The sequence below is a fragment of the Wyeomyia smithii genome, chromosome 3, assembly GCF_029784165.1.
Source record: "Wyeomyia smithii strain HCP4-BCI-WySm-NY-G18 chromosome 3, ASM2978416v1, whole genome shotgun sequence".
NCBI classification, from domain to species: Eukaryota; Metazoa; Arthropoda; class Insecta; order Diptera; family Culicidae; genus Wyeomyia; species Wyeomyia smithii.
The window spans coordinates 259,553,008-259,578,178 of record NC_073696.1 but is presented as its reverse complement, the minus strand read 5'-3'; the positions used below and the strand labels follow the sequence as shown (position 1 = coordinate 259,578,178).

At 41.7% G+C, this 25,171-nt stretch overlaps 2 protein-coding genes across 3 annotated transcripts in view; both read right to left on the bottom strand.

Annotated features, from left to right (window-relative positions):
• Window positions 1-4,799: 4,799 nt before the first annotated feature.
• LOC129730884 (putative sodium-dependent multivitamin transporter) overlaps window positions 4,800-25,171 on the bottom strand; it is a 34,867-nt gene continuing 14,495 nt past the window's right edge. For both annotated transcript variants that reach the window (XM_055690481.1, XM_055690482.1), the window contains exons 2-7: window positions 20,586-20,710; window positions 7,093-7,314; window positions 6,691-7,031; window positions 5,988-6,630; window positions 5,515-5,928; window positions 4,800-5,451 (exon numbers count right to left, since the gene is read on the bottom strand). In XM_055690481.1, the coding sequence (XP_055546456.1) occupies window positions 5,398-5,451; window positions 5,515-5,928; window positions 5,988-6,630; window positions 6,691-7,031; window positions 7,093-7,314; window positions 20,586-20,696 (1,785 nt within the window). In that variant the 5' untranslated portion in view covers window positions 20,697-20,710 and the 3' untranslated portion in view covers window positions 4,800-5,397. The remainder of the gene's footprint in view (window positions 5,452-5,514; window positions 5,929-5,987; window positions 6,631-6,690; window positions 7,032-7,092; window positions 7,315-20,585; window positions 20,711-25,171) is intronic.
• On the bottom strand, window positions 7,323-12,859 carry LOC129730885 (uncharacterized protein K02A2.6-like). The gene is made up of 2 exons (XM_055690484.1): window positions 11,341-12,859; window positions 7,323-11,277 (listed from the first exon to the last, which is right to left on the bottom strand). Exons 1-2 carry the CDS (start codon window positions 12,073-12,075, stop codon window positions 10,543-10,545), a joined length of 1,470 nt encoding a protein of 489 aa, XP_055546459.1. The 5' UTR covers window positions 12,076-12,859; the 3' UTR covers window positions 7,323-10,542.

Below are 25,171 nucleotides of genomic sequence, written 5' to 3'. Positions count from 1 at the left end.
CTTATGCCCATTTAGAACAATTTTCAACAAGCAATTTTTTTTTAATTGATGCAAGATTGGGCACTCAAAGATGCGCGAAAACCTATTTCCCATCACCTATCAGTATTTTTAAACCTTTCTTATGCCCATTTAGGACAATTTTCGCATTAGTTTCATTGGTCTCAAAACTTACTACAAACATTTTTTTGAAGCAATTTATACCCTAAAAACAGTTGCTGTATCATTTATCTTCAATTTCAATACATTTTAAAAAGTTACGTTATATCGAGGTAAAATTATGTTATATCGAATTACGTTATATCGAGGTTGCCTTATATCGAGGTACGACTGTAGTACCTTTTACTAAAAGGAGAAAACTTAACTTTATGCTTCTTAAGCTTGAGTAATGTATTATCTAGTTTAGCGAAAGGGTTAAACTTACGGAGTTACATGCAAACAAAAGACAAGGGTTACGTCCAAATCAGAAAACACAGCGAAATCAAATAGCTCAAATAATCACATATCCCTGACAGTTAAATAAAAATGCCACCTTTAAAGACTATCTAAAAGAGAGTTGACTGGTTGTTTCTCTCCCTATTTCAAAAACAATTCAATTCATACAAATATACAAACGCATTGTTGTATTCGAGAGTGATCTTAAATCATTAGTTCGAAACAAACTTTTCCTTTTCAATAATTCTTTGGAATGTTTCCCTAATTAGTATGTAACACTTTTTTGTACCAATATGTCAATGACTTTTATCTAACACTAATAAAATAACTCTCTGAAAATAATATGGTGGCCCCGAAAAGATTTAAAATGGCATCTGGGGTCAATGAGGTTAATTTTTGGTTTCTGCGCATCATCCCGATTACGAAAATACCCATATTGAGTGTATTCGGTCATTTTAGGCTGTTTTCTCGAAACCGGAGATCGTTTGTGCAGAAATTTGTATAGCACCGAGTTTCGAAAAACCATAAAATATTTCTTGCTCCAGGAAACCTCCACATGTCAAATTTGATTCGTGAACCTGATTAATTCTCAAGTTATGCAAAAATTTGTGTTTCATTTGTATGCGAATCCTCCATTCCAGAGGAGGGAGGGCTGTCGAAGTTCCCAAAAACCTACACATGCCAAATTTGGTTCCATTTGATTGATTTTTTGGAGTTGCGCAAAAATTTATATATATATATATATATATATATATATATATATATATATATATATATATATATATATCCCTCCCCGCCTTCCAGAGTAGGGTGGAGTATCGAACCACTATAAAACCATTTCTTGCTTCCAAAAACCTTCACATGGCAAATTCAATTCCATTTGCTTGATTAATACTCGAGTTATGCAAAAATTTGTGTTTCATTTGTATAGAAATCCTCCATTCCAGAGAAGGGAGGGGTGTACCATTGAAGTATTTCTTGCTCCCAAAAACCTCTACATGCCAAATTTGGTTCCTTTTAATAAAGTTTTCAAGTTACGTAGAAATTTGTAGAGACCCTCCCCCCTTTTCCAGAGTAGGGAGGGGTGTCATATCATCATAGAAACATATTCTGTTCCCAAAAACAGCCACATGTTAAATAAGATTCCATTTACTTGATGAGTTAAGCGAAAGTTTGTGTTTCATTCGTATGGAAACCCGCTCTTCCGAAGGAGGAAGGGGTGTCGAATCACCATTGAGATATTTCTTGCTCCCGAAAACTTTTACCTTTTACCTTTTTTGCTTGAATAGTTGTTGAGTTATTCTGAAATCTGTATAGACCTTCCCTACCTCTTGCAGAGTAGAGAGGAGTGTCATATCATCATGGAAACATATCTTGTCTTCAAAAACAGCCACATGGCAAATTTGATTCCATTTACTTGATTAGTTCTCGAGCTATACAAAAATTTATATTTCATTTGTATGGGAACCCTTCTTTCTACAGGAGGGAGGGGTATTAATCTACCATAGAAACGTTTCTTGCTCCCGTAAATCACCACGTGTCAAATTTCTTTCCATTTGCTTGATTAGTTCTCAAGATATGCAGACATTTGTGTTTCATTTGTATGAGAGCTCTGCCTTCCCGAGGAGATAGGGGTCTCGAACGATCATAAGTACCTTCCCCGGCCCCAAAAAGCTCTGCATACAAGTCTTCACGCTGATCGGTTAAGTCATTTCTAAGTCTATGTGGATCAGACAGACAGAGATAGATAGACAGAACTTCATTTTTATATTTATAGATTCTAGATGCGAAACTTAACTGGAACGCGCATTTAGATGCAACAAGCAAAGCAGTCAGTGCGTCCTGATTGTGTTCTAAAACGAGTTGAAGGAAATGGAGCATAAAGTCAAAACTAGTTAGAGGATCTACACATTTATCAGACTCCCGAAAGTAACATAGGGTAACAACGGGCAACACGGTCACCTTAAGGAAATCATTCATTATTCTGCTGAAAACACTGTTTCAGCCAACGATATTATTCAAATGCAACGTTAACTGATGCTTTCCATAGAAATATTGCGAACCTTTCCTTTTTATAGTGATTTTATATTAGTTTCACTAAACGGACGACGGGAAGACTTTAGCAAATTGATTTTTTTATACGGGACGAAGCGCTGCGCAAAAAAGCACGTGTTTAAAATTTACCGTCCGCTGCGCTCTTCCACATGATTTACATGTATTGTTTTTAATGATTTCATCAGCCAGGGTGTCAAAAACCTGGAAAATCAAGGAACGCCAGAAAATTCATTTTTCGATTAGGGAAATCAGGAAATATCAGGGAAAACTGGAAAATATTCAGGGAAAAAATTTTAACCGAGAGGCGATTCTTTTTTATTTAAAACGACGCTTGACAAACGACAGCGAGAAAACTGATTTTTTTCGCCACCCTGATCAGCATTCTTATGATGATTTTTATTTCAAATGAGAGTTAATGCCTTGGGTATATTTCATTTCATATGCTTAGGATGCTGAAATAAAGAAAAATAAATGGTACTATCGTTGTTTTCTCAGACTGCCCATTTGGCCCGCACAACAACTGACCGTCTTGCCCAAAAGGCAAACATCTGTTTGGATCACTTCGATTTCCAAAAAAATAATATTTTCACTAATCTATCTTCACGTTTGAAATATACCTAATTATTCCTATGCCATTAAAGATGTCTTTTCTAGCGATCTTGTTGGTCGCCTGAGTCACTTGTGCCTGAGTGCCATACTTTAAAAGATGGTCAGTGATGAGTATGTACGGAGACGTGATGAAACCTATGGATAACTACCATATTTAACGGTATTCTTCACAGACGGCTCGAAAACCGGTTTGAAAACTGGTGCTGAATCTTTGGTACTGGAGTACAGATATCAGTGGCAATGGGTAATTGGCCATCAGTATTCCAAGCTGAGATTTACGCTATAATCGAATGTATTATCGTTTGCGAACATCGTTTGTCGTGGTCCTCGTGGCTCTGTGGTTAGCGATTTCGGTCGGCTAGCTTTCCCACACGGTTGTGATATCGGGTTCGATTCCTGATCAGGTCGAGGATCTTCTCGAGCTGGAAATTTTCTCGACTCAGCACTGGGGCACGGTGTATCGTTGTATTTATCCTACACATGCAAAATTTGCCAAAAACAATATCAATAACGAATTCTCTCAACTAACCTAGTTGATCGAGACCGCATAAGCCCCCCAGGCTTGCGTGCGATATTGTTTGTTTTATCGTTTGCGAACATACGAATGTTTGCAGTTTCTCTGATAGTCAAGCGGCACTAAATGCTCTATGTGCCTACAAATGTACGTCAAAAATTGTCTTAAAGTGCGTTCTATCACATCTAAGGGTGTGTTGAATGAACTCTGTCAATTTGTACCAGGGCACTGCAGCATTGATGGCAATGAAAAAGTAGACGAACTGACCAAACAAGGTTCCAACACGCAATTTGTTGGCTTGGATCCTTTTTGCGGTATTTCGAATTGTACAACAAACATGGAACTTGAACAAATAAAAAACGGGTGACAGCAAACAGGATGGCTGTCAGAGGTTGTAATAACGCCAAAAGCAATAATTACCTAAAAGCTCTTGGAACTCAACAAGAGGGCCCTTGGTACATACACAGTACTAATAACTGGGCACTGCCCGAGTAAGTATCATTTAAAGAACATTGGTCGAGTCCAGGATGACACTTGTCGCTTTTGTAGTACGGAAAGCGAAACTTCGGAACATCTGCTATGCAGCTGTGGTGCATTGTACATGAGCAGAATCAAATTTTCTTAATAAGGGTTGTTTGAACCCAAGCGAAATTTGGTCTGTTAATTCTCGGAATGTCAAAGAATCAAGCTCGAAAATTCAAACAAACCAAAAGATTTATCAAAGTGAGTTCGGAAAGAGTTCGGATCTTACCTAATCTCAATTGAAAAGATCTTCGGGAAATTTGGCATTGTGATCCTGGTGAGGATAAACGAGTCGATATTAGTCGGTATCGGGTACTATGTCAACCAATGTCCATCACACCTGAATTGTGACAGGAAATTTGATTAATACCAAATTAAATATGGGTTATACAACAACAGTCCTAATTCATGGCCCAGTTGTGTTCTGGTTCTACAAAAAAAAGTCTAATTATGATCTAATTATGTGTCAATATTGATAGTAAATGCTCCTGTGAACGTCGAATACAGTATTAATGGGGATAAGCTGGATAAGTCTTCCCGTAAAAATGTCTTGCTGGATACCTGAGGGGTATCAAAAATTATGTTTTGAGCTAAAAAAATATGAATAAAATCGATTTCCAATCTGACATTTGCTTCTTCAAACCATGTCGTAAATCAACTACACAAATTCTTCCTGTATATCCTGTTTTACTCGACATCACTCCAATTTGTAACAATTGATAAACATTTTCGTTTCACTGCCATATACTATATATCACACTACTGAATCAAGATAAGCCAATTGGCCATTACGCTGCGTCAGTTTCGCCTATTGGAAACATAAGCGACCGCAGTAATAAATTAGTAAGTTTCTTCGTTTTTCTAAAAACAATTAAGTAAATCAACCTTTGTTTTGCTGTGTTTGTGCCTAAAACTAGAGCATAGTTTTACTACTTGTGTGTATGTATATCCATAACTACTCGTTCTCTGGAAGACGTTTGTATTGTTCGCATTGCAGCTAGTGTGCAATTACCGATTATTGTTGAACCGTTCGATTATCGAAACGCATTGTAATGCGGCAACTTGCCTGGCATTTTGTTTTGTTAAGGACACATTCATGCTGATTTAAGTTAAAAGCGGTTTTCGGGATCACACATTGATCTGCCAGTCGGTACGTTCAATACTTGATGTGTTGTTGTGGATGAATTTGTTCGATCTCGGCTTGTAAAGGTAACGCTAATAACAGTCTACACCAATTTTTGTGTATGAGACAGACAGGGTGAATCTCAGAGGTGGGTGAAATCAGCTTTATGGATGCCATTTTGTTTGGTGATTTCGATCTAGAATTGAATAAATATAGGGTTTTAAAGTGGTTGACTTAGGATTTTTTGGTTGGTTATTACATCGCCTCCATTCTCGATATGTCTGGCGAGAGCTCTTTTCATGCGCTTGGCGATCGGGGGCGAGAAAAGTTCCGTGTTAATGTACATTTTATCGTTGTCTAAATAGATCCGTTCTTTTCCCTCGTAACCGAGCCATCGCAGCGTTAAGCTAGTTCCGTAGCCTACGATGAAGGTTACTATATATCCTAGTACAACCGACCACAGATAGGACAATCTGTACAGGTAGAAATAGTCCGAGGCTGGTCTGTCTACTCGCTGTGCCATTACAATCGGGGTACTTTCGGTGGAGTTATATCCACCAAATCGGCTGCAATCGTCTACGGAAAAGTTCAGCATCTTGAGAGGCGGTTTGGGTTGACCAAATCCGATCCAGAGGGAAAATGACAGTCCCACTAGCAAGCCGACGATAACTCCCTGTGAAGTTGCAGTTTTGAAATTCAGTACTATTACTAACTATTTGAAATTGAACCTACTCTTTGGTTTGCGCGTTTTGTAAACATTCCCATCGAGAAAAGAGCGAAAAGCGGTCCTCCTACGACTCCGAAAATCGTCAACGAAGCTTGCAGCACGCCTCCCATAAATTGGGCAATAAAGGCCACAGCTATGCAGATGACGCCATAGACGAATGCCATTACCTTGGTGGGGAAACTGGACTGCATGTCGGGCAGGGACCGGCCCCGAATTTTGGCATACAGTGGTTTCAGGTAGTCCTCCAGAGTGACAGCTGCTAGTGAGTTGAGTGCTGCTGATACTGTAGACAAGCTTGCAGAGAAGATACCGGACACAAACAGGCCTGGCAGTCCGGGCATACTTCCCATAGCGTCCACCACGAACAGCGGCATTGTCTGATCGCGGACACTGATACGGCCTTGTTTCAGTGGATCACAAGTACTGTAGTAGTAATAAATTGCTAGACCACTAAAGGAGGTGCTGAGACTTAGCAACGACAGTATTGGCCAGTTTAGCCAAAGCGCCTGTTGAGCTGATCTGAGATCCTTGACAGTTTTAAGCCGCTGGACCTGCGTTTGGTTGACCGCATAAAGCGAAAGGTATGTAAACATTCCACCGATTATCAGAGACCACCAGGTGTGTCGTGTAGTTGGATCTGGATCGAAACTAAAAAAATGAAAAACAGTGGGATTAAAACACTACCGAAAGTTACAAAATTAATTTTACTTCAAAAATTCCAGCCGGTTCCCCCTTTCAGCAACTTCCCAGATTTTTCCTAAGCCTCCGGCGTCAATTGCGGCGCAGATAATAACCGCGAAAATAGCCGCAAACATTAATATCGATTGGAACAGATCTGTATACAACACCGCTTTCATACCACCGATTGTAGAGTAAAACGTGCAGATTATTCCGATCGCCAGGATGGAATAGGTCTGATTCAAGCCGGTGACCGCTTCCAGGGCCAGCGCCGGGGCGTAAACGGCGATTCCCATGTACAAAATCATTTGCAATAGATAGGCCAGTGAGGCAACCAATCGAGTCTTTTTACCGAACCGCATCTCTAGATACTGAAAGAGAGGATTTATCCTGAAAAACTAACATGTGCTGAAAAAGGTGCTGTATGCGTACTTCATAGGCACTACTGGCCTCCAGTTTGAAAAATACAGGCAGAAACAAATAGGCTGCAATCGGTGTGGCCAATCCGTACGAAAAGTTTATCACTACGAACTGGGTCCCAAATTGGTAGTTTTCGTTCGAAACTCCCAGCAGTGTGATCGCCGACATAAAGCTTGCCATCAGGCTGAACGATACCGGCCAGATGGACATGTTGCGATCGGCCAGCAAATATTCCTGAAAATAGAGAGCAAATTTTGTATCATCAGAACTCTAGACAATCGATATCGTATAAAGCAGAAGAACCGGTTAGTAAAATATTGAAGAAGAAAAGAGCGGAATTTCGACCGTTACCTGCGACGCGTGATTCCGCCGACGATAGGGTCAAGTATCGTACGATCGTTAGACGGCAAACGCTTCCCCCCGTAGTTTTCACCACACCAGACCCGTTTCGAATCGCGTGATACAGCGAATCATTCGTGCAGCAGAAAATGAAAACAAACCGGCCGGCACGGAATCGCGCGAAACATGCTTACCAGCAAGCAGCGTGCGGCTTTTTTTGTTTATTTGTTGTTAAGTGCTTATTTCGGAAGAGGTAAATCGAAAATTGGAAGAAAAACAAAACCATACGTTTTTCAGCACATTTTTTTAAGAATCGCTCATCGAACAACATAAATTTCTGTGTAACGTTGAAATGTTTTTTTATTATACCGTATGAAATGACACGAAAGGTCACAAAATATTATATTTAGTCAGGCTAGAGAAAAAAAAAAACAACAAATAATGTTCCCAAATTTAGTTAAAAATACTTCAAAGGCCAGAAACAGTAACAAAAAAAAAATTACAGTACCGAAAAAAGCAGAAAGCGCCAAATAAGAATATAATTTCGAATTGAGCTCAGAAATCCCAAATTATGCCTATAATACCAGAAAACACTTCTAAAGTCTATTACAGTGCAAAAAAACTATCTTATCTCAACGTCAATAACTTCAGCTCCTGACAAGATGCCAAATGGTAACTGTGATCGCTTTACGGTCTACAGGGTGGCAACCAACCGGGAAAACCGGGAGAACCGGGGAAAAACCGGGAATTGTTTGGAACCGGAAAAAACCGGGAATTTCACTGGCGGTTTTTTGGTACAAAAGATACGTTATTTTCTCTATACCAATCCAACGCCGATTGAGCGTAATGGCATGATGCCAGGACCGGCCAAAATAATGTCTCGCCTCCGTGGTATCGCAGGAAGGGCAACAGACGCTCCTGGAGGCACTCGGTGCGGTAAATTTCACTGTTGATGGTACTCGTTGTGATGTACGGTTTACTCAGATTACCGCCAGAGCAAGTATTTCATGGCGAATCAAAAGTCCACTTTCTTCTTTCTTATGTCTTCTGGAACATCAAACCGTGAAGTGGCAACGTGGAACTCCAGCCCCAGTATCTGCTTTGCGTCTGCCTTGATGTTTATCACGCCAGTTCGATGCCTTCCGGACCTTGAATACGCGGAGCCCATCTCATTTCATGGTCTGAACGATCCAGGCAGAACAGTTTGCCTTTAGAGCTGCGCCGTGAATCGGGAGGTTAGGAATAGGCTTGAAATAATACAACATTTTCCGGGCCTTCCGCCGCTCGATTGGCTGTGACTCCTTAACCCTCTAGTGTCCAAGTTAATTTCTAGATGGGCGTCGGTAAAATCACTATGAATCATTATAAACAGTACTTATTGAAGCTTTTTAGAGGTTTGACTGAAGCCCGCTAAAAGGCGGCATTGGGCACTAGAGGGTTAAACGATTTTACCACCCGAAACACATTTGCCGCAGTCGGATTTTCCATGACGGCGATTTTCTTCTTGTTCCAATGACATCTCAATAACCATTGGACCGATTGTTATGAAATTTTGCACATGTAAATAATACACTCCAAACCTGTTATACCCAGACCGATGTCATGGCAACAGTTTCCTGAAGCCGCCGTCGATGATGATGGCGCTACTGTTGGAAATATGGTCATAAGCTCCGTTCAATGTGCCGCATGTGTTACTGTACGGATTTTTTGCGTGCTTTTTACTATATTGAATGTAGGGCTATCCGGAACGTGTTGAAACATGTTTGAACGTGACCATTTATGTCCTACACAAAATCCATAAAATGTTCAAAACAAAACAATCGTTTTTCGCTTTCTGCATTTCTTCACACCACTTGCAGAAACAGTTGATCTCGCATGGACGGTGCTTAATCGGCTGTTTCGCAAGCACTGACAGCCTTATGACGTATAATCGAGCCAGAGAGCCAGAGAAAAACGGCTTCAAGCGAAATGTATGGGGATGACGTTCGTGACAGAGATGTGGTTATACCCAGCTTTTCATCACCTTTTCCCACGGACAAAAAAGTTACACACGGATAAAAAGGTGCATTGTTTCGAGTACAGGCCTTATGCATTCGATGAAGACATTTCTGACCTCTTACCGCCGTAGTCAGAAGCGCCTTGATACATTTTGGAGAGATCTGATAGCCGGTTCAGGCAAGAACCTTCCTAACTCGACCGTGAATATAAAGAAGATTTTGATTCTATTAGGTTCATGGCAATGCCATGTTGGGTTACCTAGTCGTGAATCTGGAATAGGAAAGCCTTGTAGCACAGCGCTTGGTATACGATGCAGCAGTACAAGATGCTGGTGGAGTAGACGAAATTGATATCACTTAGTTCTTGATCCCCATCTCCCAGTTGGTCTCGAGGTACGATGCTGGCCTAACGAGCCAGTCGTCGTAGGTTCGAGTCTCGGCTCAGGAGAGACTGTTAGCAAAAACATCATATCAAGAAGACTGGCATCTCTGCATCGATCCCATACAAATGACAAGCGTCAAATTAAACAGCGCACTCCCTCTATTGAAGGTGGAAGTTTGCGTCGCTGCGAAGACAGAGTGGACGTATGTGAAGGTCCAACCTGTGCGTTCGGCTTGCATTCGCATCGCCAGCACACACACTAGCATGCGTCAGTTCCACTTTTACTCGAAAGGCTGCGCTGCCTAAGCTGTCGCTCAATCTCAGGCAGAGTTCCTAGTCTTCTTGATATGATGTTTTTGCTGTTAGTGTCAGTAGGACCGTAGCGAGCTCCGAGTCAGAATGTAGTACCAAGGCTTTCCTTTGCTTTGCTAGTCGTTGATCCTTTACGCTCGCAATCCATAAAGCCGATATATTGAATTGATGGAGGCAAAAAAGAAGGAGCAGTCTGATCAAGATGAAGAAGCCCGGAAGAGCCCGGAAGTGCGTGTGCGTGCGCTGCTGAAGTAATGTGTTTGCGCAGCTGAAGTAATGTGTTTGGAGTGTATTGTGTATCAGGGATCTCGGATATAAAATCGTTTCAAGTGTACATTAACTGAGAGGCAGTGATGCCAGGGGAATTTAAATTCACTTGTTCTAAAAAAGCTACATACACAACATTTCTTCTCTCCTTTCGGAATGGATCACCTAAGGCGAGTATCTGCATGGAGGATGGCGGTCTCTTGTCGAACGACGAACGATGAACGAAGAAGGGCTTGTTCCTGGAAGACCAGGGCTACCTGCCGGTGTGTGAAACTGCGGTGAGTCGTCATTGGTCGAAGCTGTCCCTGTGTTGTTTGGCGTCGATGGTATCACTGGAACTGTCACGTTACTACCGTAGAAATGAATACGTTTTGGTACATTCTGCTGACAAGAATTCGCCTCTGAGCTGATCTGATGTTCTTTAGATTCGTGCCGGAAACGTATCTGATCGATGTGACGCCTAAACCGTTTACCAGCGTATTCGATTTCGTAGTGCAAGTCTCCCAATTTAGCTGTCACTACACCAGGAATCCACTTGTCCATACGACAATTACCAGAGAGAATATAAACTGGTTGACCTGCAGAGAATACACGAAATGATGGTTGGAAATTGGCTTGCTGTTTCGTTACGATTCGTTGCTGAAGATTTTTAGGTTTCAGAAGATCCAAACGCGTTCTGAGAATTCGCCCTAGAAACAATTTCGACGGTGCATCCCCAGTCGTCGCATGTGGAGCTAAACGGTACATCTGTAGAAAAATATTCAGGTTTGACTGCAACGTTGATGCTGTAGTTCCCATCGCTTTTAAAGCGTCCTTCGTCGTTTGAACGTACCGCTCCGCTTGACCATTTGTTGCAGGGTGATACGGCGCCGAAAGCTTATGATATTTCACTCCACTTCTCTGCAAAAACACCTTGAAGTCTGTCGCGGTGAATTGCGGACCATTGTCCGAAACTATAGTTACAGGCACTCCGAAACTTGAAAACAACTCGTCCATAATTCCAATTGTTGCTGCTGTTGTGGTTGATTGGGTTACCTTTACTTCCAACCATTTGCTATACGAATCGACTACGATCAGCAACATTGAACCTGCTACCGGACCTGCATAATCAATATGTATTCTTTCCCAAGGACCTTTGGGATACTGCCAATGATGTTCACTAAATTTCGGTGGAGCATGAGCCTGACGAGAACACTGAGAACACGATTTTACTTGTTTTTCGATGTCCGCATCAATTCCGGGCAAGTAAACAAACGAACGAGCGAGCCCTTCCATTTTGACAATCCCTATATGTGGTACATGGAGATCATTCAATACAGACTGACGAAAAACTGATGGTATCACCACCCTATGCTCGAACAGTAAACAATTAGCAGCGAGCGAATACTTCACTTCTGGGGCTTTGTATCCAGCTCGCAATAAATCGGTACCGGCTTCTAACAATTGAACAATTTTACCAAGACTAGGATCTTTGCGTGTTTCTCGGGCTATTTGCTCAGCATTTATCGGTAGTTGTGCGATTTGATGCAAAACAAAGATTTCGAATTCGTCCGCACCAATACTTCTTCCCTCACGAAGACACAAATTTTTAACACCATCGTCGTTTCGCTTAATTCGAGAGCAGTAATCTGCATTTACATTTTTTTTTCGTAGATTTGTACACAACCTCAAAATTGAAATTTGACAAATAATCAGCATAATTTTCCATTCTGCTGATACACAGGGTAGGAAGCGATTTCGTAGGATTCAAAATTTGAGTCAACGGCTTGTGATCGGTGATTAGACTAAACTGTCGAGCGTAGAGGTAGTAAAAGAATTTTTCAACCGCCCACACGATAGCAAGGGCCAATTTGTCAATCTGGGGATACCGTTGCTCAGTGGGAGACATTGATCGACTGGCGAAGGCTATCGGACGTTCTAAACCGTTTGATAGTCGATGCGAAAGGACTGCCCCTAAACCACTTTTGCTGGCATCTGTGGCTAAAAGCAAGTGAAGAGCTGGATCGTACTGCATAAGCACCTTCGGGGATACTGAAGCTGATTTGATGTCTTCGTACGCTGCAACCCGTTCAGGATTCCACTCAAAACTATCCTTCAGTAACATATCTCGTAAACAACAGGATCGTGCAGAAAGATTGGAAATGAACGAATTATAGTACGTTGCTTTTCCCAAAAACAGTTGAAGTTCATCCAGATTCGAAGGACGAGGTGCATCTCGTACAGCTGCTATGTGTTTATCTGATTTATGCAATCCACTTGCATCAATTTTATGACCCAAGCACTCCAAGGCCGTAGTGGCGAAAATACATTTAGTACGATTTAAACGTAAACGGTGATGTTTTAGTCTTTCGAAAACTGCTGTGAGAGCCGTCAGCAGGTTTTCGAAACTGTCTGTGAAAACAATAATGTCGTCAAAAAAGTTTATTACATTTGACAAACTTTGAAGAACAGTCTCCATTCGACGCTGCCAAATTGCAGGAATATTTGCCGCGCCATACACCGCTCTTGTCGGACGAATTAAACCATGTGTGGGTGTATTCAGTGTAAGGACGTGTCGAAACTCTGCATCTATTGGGAGGTGTGTGTGTAAGCATCCGTCACGTCCAAGTGACTGAACAAACAAGCTCCCTTCATGTGGTTGAAGATGGATTCGATCTAGGACTCGCCAACCTAGGAATGGAAAGCCACCGGTTTACTGGTTGACGGACGCGATAGCCGACCTTCGCAGTGCGTGCCTCCGTGCAAGACGGAGGATGCAGCGTGCGCGAAACGAAGAAGAGAGGACAGAGCGCCACGCAGCCTTCAGTTCGGCAAGATCGATGCTAAAGAGTGCGATGAAGGCCAGCAAGAGGGCCTGCTTCGATAGGCTATGTGCGAGTGCCAATACAAATCCGTGGGGTGACGCCTACAGGATCGTAATGGCCAAGACTAAAGGCGCACTGGCGCCTGCAGAGCAATCACCAGCGATGCTGAAGCGTATCATCGAGGGACTCTTTCCACGCCACGAGCCAAGTCCTTGGCCTCCGGCAGTCGAGTCTCACGTCCGACGTTCCAGTATCTCAGACATAGACCAGAGATGGTCGGCCAACCTGCCGAGCATCCAATCCGTGAGCGACGACAGCCGTGTCGAGGCAGGGGAGGAGGCAAGGGTTACGAATGAGGAACTCATCGTGATCGCCAAATCCCTAAAGGTGAGCAAGGCACCGGGACCGGATTGTATCCCTAACCTGGCGATCAGGCTGGCGATAAAAACGGCCCCCGGGCTGTTCAGGGCAGTCATGCAGAGGTGCCTGGATGACTGTCTCTTTCCGGACAGGTGGAAGCGGCAGAGACTGGTCTTATTGCCGAAGGCTGGGAAACCGCCAGGGGACCCATCGGCATATAGGCCTATCTGCCTGCTGGACACCGTGGGCAAGGTGCTTGAGAGGATCATCCTCAACAGACTGGTGAGGTACACGGAGGGTGTACACGGTCTGGCAAGTAACCAGTTCGGCTTCCGGAAGGGCAGGTCCACGCTGGACGCAATCTCTTCCGTCATCAAGACGGCGGAGGTAGCAATCCAGCGCAAGAGAAGGGGAATACGCTACTGCGCAATCGTCACGCTCGACGTGAAGAATGCGTTCAATAGTGCCAGTTGGGACTCCATAGCGCTCGCGCTCAGGAGCATCCATGTACCGGTGTCGCTGTACAAGATTCTGGAAAATTATTTCCAGAATCGAGTACTAGTTTACGACACGGAGGAGGGTCAGAAGTGCGTCCCAATTACCGCAGGAGTTCCGCAAGGTTCTATCCTGGGCCCGGTGTTGTGGAATGTCATGTATGACGGAGTGTTGAAACTCAAGTTCCCTGTAGGGGTTGTGATCGTCGGCTTTGCAGACGACATAACGCTGGAGGTTTACGGCGAGTCTATCGAGGAGGTCGAGTTGACGGCCGCGCACTGTATACGCAAGGTCGAGGACTGGGAGCTCACGTTCGGGAGTCACGTCGACTATGCCTGTAAGAGGGCCTCATCGGCTATTGCAGCACTATCTCGTATAATGTCCAATAGCTCAGCAGTTTATGGCAGCAAGCGAAGACTTCTTGCTAGCGTGGTTTCGTCCATACTTAGGTATGGTGGGCCAGTGTGGTCCAGAGCGCTAGGTACTAACAGTTACCGTGGTAAACTGGAAAGTACCTACAGGCTCATGTGCCTGAGAGTTGCGAGTGCGTATCGTACGGTGTCATACGATGCAATCTGTGTCTTGTCCGGCATGACGCCTATCAGCATCGCCATCAAGGAGGAAGGAGAGTGTTTCGACCAACGTGACACAAGGGGCATACGAGGTACCAGAAGGTCATTCTCGATGCTCCGCTGGCAGCGGGAATGGTCCAACTCCACAAAGGGCAGATGGACGCACCGACTCATACCGGAGATATCCGGCTGGGTCGGGAGACGACATGGTGAAGTGAACTTCCACCTGACACAAATCCTGTCAGGCCATGGTTGTTTCAGGCAATATCTGCACAGGTTCGGACACGCGGTGTCCCCCATGTGTCCCGAGTGCGTGGAGGAGGAGGAGACTGCTGAGCATGTCTTCTTCGTATGCCCCCGTTTCGCAAGAGCGAGGAGCAACATGATGGCTGTGAGCGGGCCTGGCACTACTCCGGACAATCTAGTCCGGAGGATGTGCGACGACCCGGACATCTGGAACGCGGTCTGTGCGGCCGCCTCTCAGATTGTTCTGGAGCTGCAACGTGTGTGGCGGGTCAACCACCAACACGCCAGCGGTAGCTAATTACCAGTCTCCAGGTAGTTAGCTAGGAGGTTATAAGAGTAAAGAGGGTGCATCACGCACAAAAGCCACTCCCCGACGTAATACTTAACCGTCGTTCCGGGAAGACCAGGGCTGGAGACTGGAGGGGTTTTAGTGGGTCGGGACAGGGATCAGTAGGTGTCTGGGCGAGTGTAACTACCCCAGCATCTCTCCCCTAGTCTCATCCTCACACCCTGAGTTCTCTTCTCAGGTGTCTGTTTGCAGATTTCCCCGCCACCTTAAAAAAAAAAAAAAAAGATGGATTCGATCTTGGGAATCGGGTGTTCGTCGATAATCATCCGGGGATTTACAGTAGGCTTCCATTCTTCTTCACAACAATGTGGGTGGGGGATGCTCATTCAGAGTAGTCGACTCTCTCGTAGACGCCTGTAGCAAGTTTCTTCCCGATTTCTCTTGCATACTGGCTTCTCAATGCCAGCGGAACGTCTCGTGCTTTCGCAAAAACTGGTGCTGTTTCGGGTTTTAGATGAACAGATGCGGGAGGGCCTATTAGTTTGCCTGGAGTATCGCTGAAAACATCGTCATAATTGATCAGCAGTTGCTTGAGGGCCTGATTCTGCTCAGTTGACAATGTGGAATCAGCAGGTAGAACAGAGTTTACCTGACCGGTTTGGGAAAATAACTGGTTCAAATTGACTTCATCCGTAAACTGGGAAATCCATTCCCTACCGAAGAGCGTATCGTAGTCTCCAGAAACTACATACAAATCCAATCTGCGTGTTGTGTGACCGATTGTGACATCCACAGGGAGACGGCCTAAACACACAATTTGATGACCGGTGTAACTAGAAAACCGCCGGTCTGCTTTCTGTAGAACGAATGCATGTTTGATTGACCGTAGTTTGTTTTCACTAATTATTCCGCAAGGGGCACCCGGTGTCTACTTCCATTTTGAGGTTTTGTCCGTCAATGTTGACGTCGATGATTTGCTTCCCAGATGAGGCGGAGGACTGAATTTTATTCAGCGACTGGATTATATCTACTTGCGCTGCAGGAAAAACTTCTGATTGCACCTGCGATGCAGTAACGTCTGCCATTCTTTGCTTGGTGGCTCTACAAACTTTCGATATATGCCCTGTTTTATCGCAATTGAAGCACTTCGCTTCACGAAACTTGCACTGTGTTCGTGTGTGGTTACCACCACATCCACTGCATGTGATTTGCCCTTGTGTTGGTTTCCCACCAATCTTATGCTTACGCTGCTTGTGTGGGTGTGACGAAGAGTAGCTACTGGAAGTTACTCTCTTTGTCTTTGGTGTTTCATAACCTAATTTGTTCGCCGCTTCGAACATCATCGATGGTCTTGCCGTTCTCACTTCTTTGGTCGTATTCCGTGTGGCTTCTAGGGTGTGTGCAACCTCAAATGCCGCCTTGAATGTTGCTGGTTTCTTGGCGATGATTTCGTCACACATGTCTCGCGATTCGAGGCCATGTAGAAGCTGTTCAATCAGCATTCGATCTAGGAATTCACCATATTCATAGTACGCAGCACCTTGTTTGAGACGGAGAACAAAACTAGAGATAGATTCATCTTTCTGCTGCACAATTTCCCGGAATTTTACGCTTTCCACGTACTTGTCTTTCGATCGGTTGAAATGATTGACCAAAGTCGTGCGAAGCTCATCGTACGGAATATCCACTGGATCACGCGGACTTACTAAAAATTTGATGGCATTGTTCAGTTCTGTGCCCATGTGCACTCGTGCATTATGTGCATATTGAGCTGCTGGAATATTGCTCAACTGTAGAGCCCACTCGAAGCGGTTGAAATAATCCGAGACAGAAGTATTCTCCGAAGAACGATATTCAGACACGGAAAACAAAGGCGATCTTACATTTGGTGCATCTCTGGCAGGATTCGCTGGTCCCAATGTATTTTCAATGGAGGATTTTAGAGCGTCGGCTAGCATCCGCGTTAGAGTTTCCATTAGCTCTCCGGAAGCCATTTTGCTTTTCGCGAAACCGGAACGAACGCGTCTTACTTTCGACCGGAATGTTTCGCTCTTTAATCCCACTTCTGACACCAAAATTTATTGTGTATCAGGGATCTCAGATATAAAAAACGATTTATAACTGCTTAGTTGAAACTTTACTTGCATCGAACGTATTAAAAGTACTTTTAGACCGGAGCGACAAAGTATGCGAAGTGTCTTTCGTTTCAAGTGTACATTAACTGAGAGGCAGTGATGCCAGGGGAATTTAAATTTACTTGTTCTAAAAAAGCTACATACACAACAAAGTGTTTTGAATATCTGATTGGCTTGATTAAAATTAAGTTTGTTTTGCAAGAAATGCGTAACATATTTTTTTTATATTGGTTGAGGAAATAACGGTTCCTACAAACTTAAAAAATACTCGTAGACATGATCTCCTCTCGAAAAAGATGACGAACACGTTCATGTGACTTTGAGCATATTGGGATGTAAATTGAAAGTCGCGCTGTTTTAATCCTTAACTTGTGAAAAAGTACAGAATTTAGAAGTACAATTGACCGGGAAAAATATTTGACGAACCGGGAAAAAACCAGGAATTTAATTTCGGGTTTTGAGTGGCCACCCTGGGTCTAATAATATGATCCTGGCATTTGGTCAAGTCTTTGGTTATTTTCCAGGAACCGGAGGTCTACATCTTGAATTCTAACGGGCGACGATGAAACTTACGTCAAGGCAAACTGTCAGAGATTTTCGAACACATAAAGCTGTTGAAGTTTGCAAAAAAATATCAGGCCATCCGTTTCTGTGGTCTGAAGCGCAACATTTTCATCGTGAATGGTTCCGTCTACCAGGAAATTTATGTGCAGGTGTGCCTGGAAACCGATCTGTTGTCTTTCCCCAAGCAACACGGTTGTTCCGTTCTGTGTTGGTCGGATTTGGCATCTTGTCATTGCATAAAAAGGCCATGGAGTGACATGCCGCGAACAACGTCCAGGTGGTTCCAAAATAGAAAAATACTGGGCTATTTTCAAGCGGAACCTCAAGAAGACATGAACATGAACACTAACAGTTGTCAACCAGATACAGTTCAAGGCTAGTTGGCGTTCGGCGGCAAACAAACTGACCAAGAAAGTTGTATAAAACTTGATGAAAGGACTCAAGAGAAAGGTCCGGCAATTCGCAGTCGCTTAAAGGGAAGCTTGAGTCAATATTTTTCTTTTATTCGGAAAGAAATTAACTTGATAAAGAAACAATTTTTTAATAAAAAAAATGATTAATTGAGACACATTTTTGTTTGATCAATTTTGGCAGATTGTGTACGATTATGCTTTTCCGGATTAACGGATATGATCATGATCGAGACGTGCCTTACTAATTATTGGTCTAGATAATGTGGCACGATATTTCTAAAGTCCTCTCCACTTTTTGACATCGACATCGTAGCACGAACCCATTAGAAGATGATGGGGACGTACATCAGACTGAAGGCTGAAGCCGGACGAATTGGACGGGATATAACCGCTTTAAAGACTAAGTAAGTATATAAAAGGAAGAGGTTTCAGAGAAGACAGTATCAACTTCCCATCAAAAACTCAAATTTGCGTTGATGCAATCAAGCTGGTTAGTTTATCTGGGCTCACTGGTGATTGCTATTAATGAAACCAACAGAGAAATTCGTCGCCGCCTTTTGGCAGGAAATCGTGCCTACTTTGGACTTCAAAGGACAATTCGCTTGAATACAGTTCGCCGAAACCGTGGTTGGGGTTTTCGAAAGGAAGGTGCTGCCTACCATTTGCGATGGAGTGCAGATGGAAAATGCATTGTGGCAAAAGCGAATGAAATCTGAGTTGCATCAGCTGCTGGGAGAATCACTTATCTTCCAAACAGCGAAAATTAAGAGCCTGCGGTGGACTGGGCATGTCGTAGGAACCTCCAACAACAGCCCAGTGAAATTTCTTCTCGATAACGATCCAATTCGAATGAGGCGACGAGTTGCGCAGCATGCTAGGTGGCTCGATCAAGTGGAAGACGACTTGCGAGGCTTCCCAAGCAGCACTTGCAATATGTTTTCAAATGAGACTGCTCAACATTTGTTGTTTTAAAACCTTTTCAACGGTGCAAGAAACTTTTCCGGTTGCTCTCAAGAAATTTAAAAGAATTACGTGTATCATTCTCGTAACTGAGCACTAGAAAATGCTCAATAGTTTTCTGCAATCTATTCCCAACTGCATATTTCATGATGCTTTTAAATAACAATAATGTCACATGATGTTGAATATTGTTGTTTCACATATGTTTTCTTCTGAGGAAAGCAAACTAATGATGAAAATGTATAGCAACATCTTATTAAACCATATATTTGCTAAAATTACCACACAGTAAACAGCCATCTCTAATATATATAAATGAATGATAAATGATTATTGCTGGAAATATGATTGCACTGAGCAAGGTTTTCTGAACTATCGTTTCCCAAAATATTGTTTATAATCTGGCGAGTTTGAATCATAAAAATTCTTGCACAACACTTTATAAAAGGCGCGTGAATAATTACGAAGTAAAAACATTTTTTGCACGGTAAATTTTGAATCGCAGGTAGAATTACATACCTATCAGAAGCGTAAGTAGAGTAAAAATTCGATATATTTGAGGTTTTTTTTATAATATAGGTAGTTATATGAAACTTCGCGACATCATCACCGAAAAGTAATTAGAGTAAAGGTAAAAAAAAAATTATCTCTCCTCTCTTTTCTTGCTATACTTCAGAGGGTATCGATGCAGATGATGATTTCACATAGCACTGTTAGTTGCATATAGGCTCCACCTCTTGCGCTTTTTCGGTTATTTACAAGTTGAATAAAAGTAACGGATGCGAATTATTACAATCTTCGAATGCTGCATTGAGAGTTGCGTTTGCTTCATTTCAACAATGTGTGCTGCTTGGGTTCGTAGATGGTGTGGTTGGTGAGCAGCAGCAATGGAGTGCAAGGCTTCAAAAGACCAAAAAAGTCAACAGAGAATCACGAAACATTTCAGAATGGCGGAGAAGCGGTTTTTTTTTAAAGAAAATGAATCTAAATTCAACTCCGAATAGCGAAGAAGCATTTCTAAGGGTCAAAAAAGCATAAAAAGTCCTAGAATGGTATTGAAACACTACAAAAAGGCAGATACAAGATGAAATTGGGAAGAAATTTGTTGGATTGGATTGATTTTTTCTTTGAATCACAGACAAACGACAACGAGAAACAATGTAATATAAATGACTGTAAACGTGCAATTCGTTGATTTTTTTGTAGTGCCGTCGATTTTCTAAAAGTTTATTTTCGTTCGTAGAACTATAAACTTTGAATTTTTTACGAAATTCTAAGACCCAGTTCAACTAATAAAATGAACGCTTGTTCCCATGTCTGCAAAACATTTTAGACTCTATTTGTTCTTCGATCAAACCCTTACTGCTTACCGTAGTGGTTTTCTGCTTGCCACCGGAAAACCTGTAGTAAATGCCGATACCTGCCGACACCATCATTACGGCAACGAGCACCACGTAGTCCCAAGCGCCGAACGAAGCCATTTTTGCTTACGAGTCTGCAAATATCAGAAGAAAAAAAGAATATAAGTATTACCTATGTGAATCAGAAAGTGCAATTAGTAAGAACGAACTCCTTCTGTGTTTGTCATTTTGAAAGCAATTTTTAGTATAATTTCCAATCACAAAATTTTTATAGCACCGCGCATTGAAGTAACATGTCAAGTTCGCATTTAGGCTTCATCTTCCGTAATGAAAGTTTGGTTACAAGAAACAAAATAATTGCTAATAATGAGTATGTTGTATCGCACTTCAAAAGAAGTGCATAATCAATGATCATTTATAAAAAGAAATCAAGCTCGAAGGGATTGCGTCTGACAATTCATGTATCCCGTTTGTTTCCTTTCAAAAAGGTACCTACATATAAGTATTCTATTAGCATGGGTGAAAATATTCTGCAAAATATTTCGTTACTCGAAAAAAGAGCAAGGTTGAGTTCTCAGCCTTTCGTGATTGCTGGATATTTTCAAATTTTTATATTCTCTGCAGATAAACTACAATTCCATGAAGTTTCTCATATTTTTAATCGATAGAAACCTTTTGTTCTGATGGCATAATGATTCACGTTGAGTTAGTTTGGCCGATATCTGCTGCGTAACCAATTCGTACGAAAGAGCAATCGCAGCATTTTAAACATACATTGTATTGAAGCAATAAATTATTATTTAGCACTTTGTGCATTTTGTATGCGAATGTTTCTCGGAATCCAGCATGCTGATTTCGAGCCAACAATAGCTTGATTACCGATCGAAACTAATTTAAAAATGTTTATCAAAGCGAGAACTAATTAAAGTGATATCGATCGTTGGTTTTTTATTTGATATTTTTATTACGCAAGAAAAATTAATATTTGATAGTGATTTATCAGCTGAGTTCCAAGAATGTAAACACGAGAATCAGAATGTAGTGATTAATATTTGGATTATTAATCATGTTTCTTCTTGTTATTTCATTGTATCCGCAAACTTTAAAAAAAGTCATCATTAATGAGGGATTTTTGTTGGGAAATCAGGTAGTTTTGAAAAAATTGGTTAGGACAATTTTACCTTAAAGACACATTTACTCCTTCCGATTTTTTGCACCGCCTTTCTTTATATTCTAACACTTTTTAGTATGCATGTTTCTACTTTCTAATTCTAATTGAAAGATCTCTTAGTATGAGCAATCAATATCATTGTTTGCAATGCAATTCTTAACAACTTTAACGTTGAAATACTAAAATTTTGTTTTTGTTTTTGAGCTTAACTACCACACAAAAATCCTATCCAACCTGTGCATATCAGTGGTTTTTTTGTGCTAAGAATAATGATTATTTCAGTTATAGTTATTTTAATTACCGATCTCAAAAAAGCGCTTATCACACACTGAACTCTTTTTGATATACCATTCCGGTCGAGACAATTACCACAGTTGCCAATCTTCCTTACGCAGCCATATAAAGTCGGTACTTAATTGACAGCTGTAAATACTATCTTCTGTGATGTCAGAGGAGATTGGTTGAAGATTTGTTGACACATGGGATTTATAGCTGGTGCAACTGGAGATAACACACAGAAGAGTTTTGCCCTGGAGACAAAAAAGTTCCATGTAAAATCACGTGTACACACTGTTGGACTCTAGGGCATTCGAAAAATAATGTGGTGTATGACGCCAATGAAATCTGAATTAAATGATCGCGGAAAGCCCTCACTTATTTCCGTCGTTGATTGCTTTGGGTTCATTGCTATAAATTTTATTCGACAGGCATTGCCCAGCGGTTTAACTCTAGATTTCTTGAGAGCAGTCCTTAACATTAGTTCTTCAGAAATTTGTTGTTGTTAGTCGTTATTGTCTCCGGTTGTCTTCTTTTACTGTAGGATTGACTGGAGCCGAATACATGGACACCAATAAAGTTGCATTTAATTGGCGAAAATTCTATTTTTAGTTCCGGGTCGAAAAGCGTGAGCGGCAGAGATACATTTGCGCCGTCTTGAATGAATTTCGCAGTTCTTTCTCGTTGGGTCTCGAGTGTTTATAAGAGTAAACCATTATAATATGCATGTTTGGTTTAGTGTAAGTTGATATTGTTTCGATTTCACTCGTTTTTTGTTTGAATGTTATTCCTTAGCGTAGAACAGGAAAATGCTTTGTAATTCATCAATAAAATCCTTATCACCGACGATTGCGGTTGAAATCTGCATCCGTTCATTGTATAGCCGCCTGAATCTGCGATGTCTCATCTCGGACCGTTATCTACTGCGGTGTTGCGTTATCACGAACGGACAATAACCGTTAGACTTTACCCTTCGCAAGATGGGTTAAAGATTCTATATACAACATTAGCGTCCTACAATTTTGCAGACATTAACTAGGGTGACATAAACTTGGCCCCTGTTATAGAAGAACACTGTCGTGAAACGCCACCCGTTCAGCAGGAAATTATTTACTGAGCGACTTATGCAATTTGGCGTTCAGTTTTTTGGCTTGCGTTGGTTTAGAGAGCGTGTCGGATATCAACGGAATCGGCTTGTTAATAGGTTGGATACAGTGGCGTAGGTAGTGGACAATTAATACGTTAGTTTAGCAGCAACATCCCAAACTCTGTCAGCACACAGACAGCATACGTAAATCCCTTATCATAGAAGAGCTCACTACGCAACTGGTCTGACGTTTTGACAGAGCGATGCGCTCTGGATTGCCACTTTCTACCAATTATTGATTTCAAACTGGGAACGACAGTTTTAAATTAAATGATATGACAGAATGTTTAACAGCCATAGGGGTCAGCTGTTGATTGATCGAAAAGCTAGGTTTTTATTTTACCGGCTCGTATGGCAGGCAGAGTAGGTAATGGGGTACTAACTATAAATATCAATATTCAAAGATGCATTTTGTATTTCAATCACAACAATTCTTATCATTTAAAAACCACTAGCATATTAGCAGAAGATTAGTGAGATCTTTTGCTCATTGGTTAATTAGTAAGATTCTGAAAAAAAGGTTCAAAGAGGAAACGCAACCATTTCTTTTAAGTTAACCCATGACTGCATGAGCACTGCTTTCAATTACGTGCAATAAACCAAGCGTACCTACCAACAATTACCAACAATTGTTCTCCCTTTTCTACACCAAAAGCCGGCTGCTTCTGGTCTGTCCAAATGGAAGGTCAAGTTCGGGAAACAGAATGCAGTGTCAAGGCTATGCCGAAAAAGGCCTGTGACCCACATCAGTATTCTTTGTTACCAAGTACGTGTCACAGAGTTGGCTTTCTGCCTTATTTTAATAATGCTAACTAGTACTTGAACTTCAATTTCAAGGTAAGAATCGCTTTAGCATTCAGTAGGATGGAATGTTTACGATGTTAGGTGTTAGTAAAATACATATGTTTTTTTGTACTATCACAATAAATCTTTGTTTTAGTTGTTGACTGTTTATAAGTTAGTGAAAGTTTGCCGATTTTTTTTACATAATCTTAATAAATTTTTAAGCGAAATTTATTCTTACGTAGAGAATTTGAAAACGTGAATCGTTAAATCGATTGTTAAAGGAAATAGTCACAAATTTGCTTCAAATTGGTCTGGACTCATAGAAGCAATCTTTAGCGTAGACGCTACAATAGTGTAAAAGAAGACCACAAGCAGTGAATAAGTACCACTCAAAAGGTTAATCCTAGAGCGTTTACGCAGCGTTTTAAGGGGAGGGAGGGTTTTAGGTTTTGCAATCGGTCATATATAAAATATAGGCAACTACGGTAGATGGGTTCTATAATTGGCCAGCAACAAGTTACGTGATTTGAATACGGTGTTTGTCTAATTGTTGCACACTTCACAGTTTTTGTAAATATTAAGCAAAGCCTTGGTGTTACATTCCGATTCGGAACTTGACCGTCTGTTTATTATACACAGACTTCGCAGCCAACTGTTAAGTGTACCGGACAATAGCGGGGCTAGCGTTACGATCCTACTGACACTAACAGTCTCTCCCGAGCCGAGACTCGAACCTACGACAACTGGCTTGTTAGACCATCATCGTACCTCGAGACCAGCTAGAAGGTTGTTTTGAAGTGGGACACTTCTTTGTTTACTATACTGGGATGAATTCTGTAAAATTGGAAATGAAACGGGCAAATGTTGCGTCAGATTTCAAACGTTAATTACAGCATAACCACATGATGGATAATAATAACCAATATGTTGTTGGATAGATAAAATGTATAACAAATTTTTAATATGCTAATTATCACTCTAATTTCATTGCTAAGCGGTAAAATTGATGAAAAATTTCAATAACAAATTTACGCGAATAATGAACCAATCACATGCGAGCATTCCTAGCACAGACGACGTGAATGGACACCATCCGTTCCCTGTGATATTCCCTGTATCAATTTCGAAATAAAAATTGACAGAGTCTCCCCGTCCCAATAGGTCAATTTATTTTTGTTTCCATGAGCTTAGACTAATATGATGTCTCAAAGGTGA

Bases quoted from the DNA above. Each gene is read 5' to 3' on its own strand.
- LOC129730885 (XM_055690484.1), bottom strand. From the start codon at position 12,075: ATGCTGATTATTTGTCAAATTTCAATTTTGAGGTTGTGTACAAATCTA. The intron at 11,278-11,340 runs GTAACTATAGTT...GTGTTTTTGCAG, and splicing joins TTTCAAGTTTCGGAGTGCCT to AGAAGTGGAGTGAAATATCA.